General features: G+C 32.6%; 1 protein-coding gene across 4 annotated transcripts in view; it reads left to right on the plus strand.

Annotated features, from left to right (window-relative positions):
• CADM2 (cell adhesion molecule 2) overlaps window positions 1–8539 on the plus strand; it is a 1406063-nt gene extending 1397524 nt beyond the window's left edge. For all 4 annotated transcript variants that reach the window (XM_069093916.1, XM_069093917.1, XM_069093918.1 and 1 more), the window contains one exon: window positions 709–8539. In XM_069093916.1, coding sequence (XP_068950017.1) covers window positions 709–827 — 119 coding nt within the window. In that variant the 3' untranslated portion in view covers window positions 828–8539. The remainder of the gene's footprint in view (window positions 1–708) is intronic.
• The last annotated feature ends 911 nt before the right edge of the window (window positions 8540–9450 follow it).

Raw genomic sequence — 9450 nt, forward strand, 5'->3', positions numbered from 1 at the left:
TCTCTGTGGTTACATTCACTCTATAACATTTTTTTTCTTTCCTTTCTTGTATATCATCGACTCAGAAAAGCTCAGCTAACATTCAGCATCTAGATTGCAGGGAGGTCTTGGTTTTTACCTAATTTTACAGTTAGATTAACTGAGGAAAAAGGATATCTAGCAACTTACCCAAGGTCATGCATTGGGTGAGTGGCTCAGGAAGAATTAGAAGCAAGTCTGCTATTCGTTCCTAGTAAAGCAGAGAATCAACCTCTTCATGGTCTCTTCAACATTAGTTAATTGATTCAAACTTGATTTTGGAATTTCCACAGATATGCACTTGTAAGGTCATAGTGGAGAGTAAAGGGTGATTTTTTTTTTAAGAATAGTACGAAACAGGCAGTGGAATCATTGCTCAGGATGTGGCCATGATTGATCTAATCATCTCAATCATTTTAATGACAATTAGTATTGCAGCTGCATGTCCCCAATTACCCCTCTTGGCTACTCTCTAGGCTGAGTATTTGAGCTTTATAGATTTGGCCCAAGTTTAACTCACTACATTCCAATGAGGTGAATTTGTATGTATTTAAAAAAATTAAACGGATACCTCATTTATGCCAATCTAATTGAAATTAGATGCAGATGTAGAATCACTAAATGTAGTGATGATGGTGGCTATAGTCAAATAAATGTGTCAACCAATTTCTTTCATGTTAATTTCCATAGGAACATATTTAACAAATGAAGCTAAAGGAGCTGAAGATGCACCGGATGCTGACACAGCAATTATCAATGCAGAAGGCAGCCAAGTCAACGCAGAAGAGAAAAAAGAATATTTCATTTAGATGCAGACCTAGATTCTGAGTTTTACTTATCAGGCTGACTGCTGGAGAAAACTGGCTATCATCTTTCAGAATTCATTTCTACCATCTTCTGCTCCCTTATTAACCTCCATACTGTACTGCTACCAGTAGCCAGTTTATACCAACAATCAGCTTTCTTTAACATCATTCTTTAATTACCCTCTCATCCATAATGCAGGACATTTCTTATTGCCTAAAATTCACATTATTGTTCTCTTAACATACAGTGCTTGAATATACAGCCTTAACAACTTTAATCATCATCTTGAACCATGGTATTGAATTGTTTTCTACATTTAAAATTGCAATTGTATGCAAACTTTTCTTCTCCAGTTTTCTTCCTTTTAATCATAGTCCTTATTAGTATGCCATTGGACAGTTTTCATAACCCACTCTATTAGGTGAACACCTAGTATACTCAAGTTCAATCTAAGATTAGAGGTTTACAAAGAATGTTTTATACATGTCTATACTTCAAAGACAAGTTTTTGAAACATATGCCCTAGAAAACACAAACTGAAAATACTGTAGTATAGTTTCTAGAATGCTTGGACTCAGCGATAGAGATGTATCAATTTGCTATTTATCCAATAGTACTTGATACTGGAGCCATGTGTTTGGGTTGTAATCATACCATGCTGTATATCTATATACATTCTGCATTAGGTTACTGTAGTTTCATTTACAAATAAATTTTTCCAACACTTTTGCTGTTTTGAGGATCACAAAGATTAGATATGTTTCTGTATTTTTTTCATAATTTATTTGCTTCATAAGGACTCACCTGCCTACACAGATTGGACGTATTCATAGGGCACAATTTCAAGACATTTTAGAATCTGTATATAGTGCATATAATAAATCCAATTAAACATTATTTGATACATATTTAACTTTTTGGGCTGTAGGTAAGTCAGTCACAAGTAAGCATTTTCTAATGTCCATTATATCCCTTTAGATATGACTTAAACCAATATAAGTAGATAACATGTATTAGTATTTTTTGTCTGTATGTCCTAGCACTGTTCAACAGCAAATTTTTTCTAGTTCTTGTTAATTTTTTTATTTGTTATACAATGGAAGCACAATGTTATAAGGAAAGGTAATTTTAAGCTAATAACCAGTGCACAGCCTCAGGTTTTAAATTACAACCATATTTGATTAATATCCTAATGAATAAACTCTTAGTTTCCAAAAGAAAAAAAAAATCTCAATTTTTAAAAAAAAATTGGCAGTTCCAGAGCTGCTTACCTATCTTGATTTGCCAAAAACAAAAGAAAAATATTAAGATATACGTTTTGTGTAAAAATGGACTAATTATTTATATTAAATTCCTGTCTATGCATTTTGTGAGGTACAAACTTATGTCACAGCAAGTAAAAGAGAATTTCTGCCATGTTTTTAGCTTCACGGAGAAAGTTTCTTTCTCTCTGGATTAGTTCTGAAATTTTGATGTAATTAACCATTAAAGAAATCTCATTACTTTTAAACATGTCAACAAAAAAAAATTAGCCTAACACTTTTACTCAAAGAGCTAATGGTCTCTCTGTTATCTGTTATGCTACTAGATCAGGTCTCAGTATTTATTTCATGCTAAAGAATGAAAACCATGACTGATTAATGTTACTCTCCCTTTTTCCAAGTGTTGCACCTTTAAGGGGAAAATGGTATATGGTAATTATACTTGTAAAGTTGAAAATCATGATGGGTTATGGTTAAAAGTATCTCTTGGGATTTATTTTTGGGGTAGGGGAATGTTTGAGTACAACATCATGTATTAATATCAAATGAAAGGCAAGGGTGCTGTATCTTAGATTATTTATCAAAAAAGTATAAATCTTTTAAGGACAATGTTAGAATTCTAAAACTTTTTGTTGAAACATTTATCTTGTTGATTTCTTTTAAAAAAGAGAAAGGACAATGTCAGTCAAGCAGCACTTTTTCAAAATATACAGAACATAAATAATATGATGTGGTTGAGTGTTAACATAATAAATCATATACACTATGACATTTTAAAGAAATAAGTCTGCATTGATGTGATTGCATGCTTGTTTTTACAATTCACTCCATACCATCTGTGGAAAAATGCAATAATATGTTAATATAGTATGGTAGTTTGAGAGAACCAGGTAGGTGCTACTAGACACATTGAAGCTAGTATAGGTTTACAAAATGTTCATGTCTTTCAAAGCAAAGTCTTTTAAAAGACAAACACAAAACAAAATTCATCCTGTTTAGTACAGAACAGAAAATTCTTATCACAACAATAAGTTGTATAAACTGCATCATCAAATACTATTTTTAACTTAATTTCAGGATGCATTTACAAAACTGGTATTTTCATTGATACTGTGTTTACATCCCTCTTCATTCCATCTAAATCTGACTTGGCTCAAACTGATGAATTGTTGCTTAAATAATTCAATTATTATTTATAGCAGTGTAAAGAAAAAACACAAATTTTGGAACATTTTGAGATTTTGGACTCTTTTAAAACCTTACCCACAGAGTTAAATAATATCAGTGTTGGAATTTGGGAGGGGGATGAGGGAAGAAAAAATTAATTGGACTATTATATTTGGGGGGCACTAGTTATATGTTTCATCAATTAGTCATTGCTAGATTTCAACTAAAAAATATTTTTGCTTTTTAGCAAAAAAAAAAAAACCTGAGTAAAACTGTCATTTTTCTAACCCCTCAAAAAAGTTATTTTATTTTTCCTTAAACAAAAATCCCACTCTAAATAGTCTACCCACCTTTGTTCACCCCAAATCAGATAAATATGGGAAACTAAATCATGGTACTTAAAATGTTTGGAAAATACACATTAATAAAGAGTGAGTCAAATTCTGTCTCGGCTAGGTGAGCACAGTCATTACAGGACTCGGTGAGAGAAGTGCACACATACCCAAAGGTAGAATATGGCACATTGTTCTTTGCTCAAAAGAAAGTAGCTAATCTCTGCCAGTGTACTGTTTACAGTGTCCATCGATTGTTCTTCATCTAAAATTGTCCAAGCAGCATTTCTTCCTTTTCTTTCCCCATTTGCTTGTATCTTAGACAGAATGATTCTTTTTTACCAAGTGTGCGTGCATGTGTGCGTGTGCTCATGTGTGAGGGAGTGTTTCTTTTAACTTGCTTTCTGTCACCAGAGAATTCAAGAAGCAGTTTAAGGAACCTGATACTTAAGTTGAAGCTTAGAATTTAAACTAGAAAATGGATGCTCTCATATTGCTTCATAATGGCAAACCTTGCACTAAAATTCCCATAAGTTAATAAATAAATAAATAGAATGGGAAGAAAACCTTTTTTGTTCCCCTAAATAAGGCAAGGAAGCTAACACCTCATGTATTTTCATTACTATGTAAAAAAATATATATAGAGATCTCTCAATGAAAAGAAAGGACTGGTTCATTTGTAATTATGTAACCATGATTGTAATAGCATTGAGGTTCCATGTAACGCACATGTACAGTAGCTATTCAACACTTACAGTGTAGTTACATGTACTCTCATGTAACATAGCAGTTATAGTGTAATTTAGTGCCACTTATTGTAAAGTGTTACCAAAAGGAAAACAATATTCTTACCTTTGCTTTTTCTTGGAAGGGAAAGGTAATTTTATGAAAGTGACATCTTAAATCTGACGTTATATTTCTTTAATAAAGAGGTCATGCAAAACCTCTTTCCCACTGCAGCTTCCCCTTTCACCTGACACTCCGTACTTAAGAGTCCTCCAAATGTCCAATATTGTCACTCTTTGCAAATGGTAATCCATGATGAACATACCAAAAAAATTCAGCAATGCCAGCTGAAGTGAGAAAAACATCTAATGGAAATTACTGATGAGTAATGCTTTTTATTAAGTGGCACAAAGTACACACTAAAAACTATGCAAAAATATAGGTAACTACAGTGTATTTACATGTAAGTATCTTGTACTTGCTGTGTATGGATGTTGGAAACCCATGTAATTATAATATGCATTTTGATTATCCTTAAAAAGGAAAACATACAGGAGATATAATAATTTGTTTTAAGGTTTTTTGCAATACTTACCCTTAGTGCAATATCCTCGATTACCTGGGATCATAAATGTAGAAGCAAAAATGCCAGATCTATTTCCTTTTCTTCCCATCCTATGAGACCCACACTAGAACTGGTTGCTAAATTAAGGCCTACAATTTATTCATCTCCACTGCCCACAAACTAAAGCTTTGACAGTAGGGATAAATAGCCTACCTATAATGGGTTCAATAGCACCCAACTGCTAGCTTCCTTCCTTCATGGAAACTATCATCTCTACTATTACATTTACATTATCATTTGGTCCTGGGCTTTTGCATGAACAAGAGGGAAAGAAGTATATTGAAATATACTGTCTAACCCTCTAAAATTGGAATACTCTCATTTACATTGGAATTTCCACATTTTTCCTTCATGCCAGGTTGGCATATTCCTATAATATAACTACAAAATGCTTCCATCAAGGTATAGAGATGCCTTCAATACTGAGGGTAATTTTTTTTCTAAACATTGAATTTTGTATACTGAAATTTTCTTTTTCTAATCATTTCTTTCTCTTCTCCTCCACCCAACTGTTATACCCTTCCAAAGGTAATGAATTAGAAGTAGCAAAGTTTTGAAGAATGATAAAAAGGGAAACAAAAATTATTAGATTAGTTCAATTACTCTATGTTTTAGATTGTATATATCTATCTGTTTTACTGTATTGAGATTGTCAGTATCGAATGCAATAGATATTGGTTATGACTGGTAAGTCTTGTGCTATATATTCTTAAAATGATCCTTCTACCTCTCACTTTTAGCATAGGCTATGAGATTTCAATGTGAATAAATGAAAAGAGGTATTTATAAGATCTCCCAGGCAGCATTCAGAAGGGATTATCACAACCATCTTTCCATTGTGAATACCAAAAGCCAACTTCTTTGATTGTGTTCAACAGAGAATGGATCTGTATGTTTCTTTCTTTAACATTAAAACTCCCCTATAGGCAAAATTAGATAGTCACCTTTTAAAATTGAAGCACTTACATGCCTTTCAGTATTTCAAGCATGAACGGCAGCGGCAGCACTTTGGAATCCAACCTGGTATTCTGCCTCAAGGAAAAATAAATATTAAAAATTCTTGCCAATTTTCTGTATTTATATAGAACAAAATGAAATGGATAATTTATTTTCCCAGTGATCTTGATGAATGCAGACAACCAATGGAAATAATTCAGTTGTACCTTCTTTATACCAGTAAATGTTAGTCTGAATTTTCCAGAGAATTGCCTCAAATATCCACTTTATTTTGCCTGTGTAACCACAGCTTGAATGTCTTGAATGATGCCATTTAATTATCCTTTAGGGGAATAGCATTTTCAAAGCACAGATGTTCATATAGGAGAAAAATAACATAAAACCTTCTCAGTTTGGTGGTATTAATGATGGTCATCAAATAAGCTTAATAGCATAAATAAAAATAAGTTAATTTTATCTGATATCGGTATATTGCAAGTAATACTATGGCCACTATGTTCTCACATATTATGTAAGTATGTGTGTGCATATATATATATGTATATATACATATATATATGTCAGCTACATAAACCTTACTGTTATCAGCAAAGGATGGGCCCAAAAGACAAAGGGGGGAAATGGCATCTTTCCCAATAAGATATGTTCAGTCTTCTGGAAAGGAAAATTAAACTACTTCTTGAAGGTTCCAGATAAAAAAGATAAACCTACCGGGGCTCAGCACTTAAGCACTTTCCCCACATCCAGGGTCAAACAAGCAGTGGTGTCTGTATGAACTCTAATGCAGCATGAACTGCACTTACAATTTTTTTACGCACAGTACTGTATAACCTCAGATACTTTTAACACAAGCTTTCTCCTTTAAACATGTGAACATTGGAAACTTTTGTTTATATTTTGATGACAGAGAAAGTTTTGTAAAATATAAATATGTTGTAGTTGCAACAAGTGGTCACAAATTGGGGGAAGGGGAATCTGATACATGAACTGGATTGTTATTTCTTCCCTACACATAACCATTATGTTTTATTTCTGTTTCTCCAATGTAATAGATGATTCTGGTGGATAGGGGGAGCAAATGTTTTAGGAACTTTTGCAAAACTTGTTTTCTCTTTATTATGTGTATAATTTTAAGTGTTTGCAAATTCCATTTAAATGTATCTGTTGTACTTGCTGCATACTAATATCATGATGCAATTTAGAAGTGACAAGTATTTGAGTTTGAGATTGCTGACATATGTGCTTCATATTAAGTTCACATAAGTGTTTGTGAATTGGTTGTTAACTTTTAAATTTTATCAAAAGAAACCTTTTTTTATTAATCATAATTATTTCAATTTAACCAGTGTTGGAAACAAGTCTGCCATTTTAGGATTAAAATGTTTGTTACTCAGAGGGGTACACTGCACCACTGTGGCCCACTAGCTAGCTCTAAAATTAAAATGTTCCACTTGTATGGCTTACAGTTCATAACATTTGGAAGGGTATGCTTCTGACACTGTAAAAGTTAATTCCATGTAAGTAGGATCCACAGGAATTAAGTATATTGCACTGAAGACAGAAAAACAATTGCTTAATCTACTTTGTCATTAGTATTTTTAAACAAACAAAATGCATATTGTAATGTTAGGTACATGACACTTGCATGTTGATATGCCTATATACTTACAAAGTATTCAATGTGTACTTAGTGGCGCTTAAGATATGTCATGTACAACTCTTATAAACATTCTTACAGGGTTCCCATTTGCACTTCATCTTTCAGTAAAGTCTTGTCAGAAAAAAAATGTCTGATGAATATTATTAAAAAATAAAATTTGAATTTTAGTTATCTGTTGGACATTACTGAATTGTCTATTCATTTAGTACATATACTGATGCTTTTGAAAATGAAGAAGACAGGCATTCAAAGATGGAACTTTCCTTTTATTAGTTCCAGAGAATATTGTATATCTTATATTGCAAGGCTAGTTAAAAGAAGAGGTACAAAGACATTTGTCTATTCCCAATCACATCTATTCTACATCTTATTTTATCTGCATCCATCGTCCATTTATTTTAGTATGCCGAAAGATGTCTATCATCTTTATAATATCCCAAGGAGACATTTCTTAAATTAAACTTTTTATCTTTGATAACATTTCATTCCTTCTTTTGAAAACTTTATCTTGCAATATATTCTTTCTCATCAAGATCATATAAAATTTCATTGATTTGAGCAAATTGGTTTGAGGTTATCAAAATCTGACCCTTTTAAAAGGTAATTTTCCATCCATTCATGCTTGTCTGCTGGTGTTGACTAGAAACAGAAGCAAAAATACTAAAAGCAGAATTTTTTTTCTTCCATATATCCACACATTAATCATAAGCAAGTTTTTCAACTACCTAAGATAACTGAATTTATAATATTGTTCTCCTAAGTTTATTTCTTTAAGAACTTCAATTAAGTTTCAAATTTATGGAGAATTTTCTTTGTGTCTTTAGAAGTTCACTTATAATAAAGTATTTTATAGCCTACATTATAATATCAGATTTTCTTCTACAGGGTAAGCCAAAGGCTGTATAAGAATTAGTGTAATTGGGTCTGATATTTGTGTTAGGCCATGAAATGTTCCATTAAAAACCTATCTGTAAATACAAGGTAAGATTTTGTATCTGGTTTATTTTATTAAGTAATATCTCCCTGTTCTAAATTGCTTTTCTCTTCTGCTAGTGGCACTAGCATCTGTTTTAGGGAGCTGGATTCAATAGAATGTGTCAGAATCAAAAATTATGCAAGAAAAGATGACTTTTTGAAGCAGCACATTCATAGAACTTTGTTTCCTTTTTAGGTGACTCAAATACAAAACTGATTTCTACACAGACTCTTATTCACTGTCTGCCTTTGACTTCCTTTCCCTCAGTCTCTTCCTGTCTTCCTGTGAATGATGGACATTCTCCTCTCCCTCTCCTCTCCTTCTCCTTTCCCTTTCCCTCTCCCTCCCATCCCTCCTCCCCTTCCTTCAGTCTCCCTTTAGTTCTTAAGATCCTTTAACTGCGATATTTCACTAAAGAAACCCATAGAAGTCACAGTATGAAGTGATTTGCTACAAAGGAAGTCTGACTTAATCCTTACAGTGTTTTATAAAAATTACTGAAGTACAAAAGGGAGCATCATCAAATGTCAATCCCTGGATAACGCTATAAATTAACAATTCTGTGGCAGCTTCAGTTTTAACCAAAAAAAAAAGTTTATATGTCATTTAAAAAGTATCAATCGTTAAACTAAGAAACCTAATCATTTATATAACCCAATTCTAAACATTTTTTACATTTTCACTTAGTCTCTAGATAGATTGAATTATAAAATCTGGGTTCAAATCTGCCCTGGGGAACAACTATATGCAGAGATCCATAGGTGGTAGTGTTAAACTGTGGCCTCCAGAGTACCTTGTTGGCTACATTGACTGAAATCAATTGGATGTTTTACACATACACACACACACGTATGTATGTATTTATACATGTATGTAAGGTCAGATTTGAATTATCGATGTACAACCTTTTTTTAATCAAC

Source organism: Petaurus breviceps, unplaced genomic scaffold, assembly GCF_028583685.1.
Source record: "Petaurus breviceps papuanus isolate PSGF00001 unplaced genomic scaffold, PetGlider_PUasm1.0 213, whole genome shotgun sequence".
Classification (NCBI taxonomy): Eukaryota; Metazoa; Chordata; class Mammalia; order Diprotodontia; family Petauridae; genus Petaurus; species Petaurus breviceps.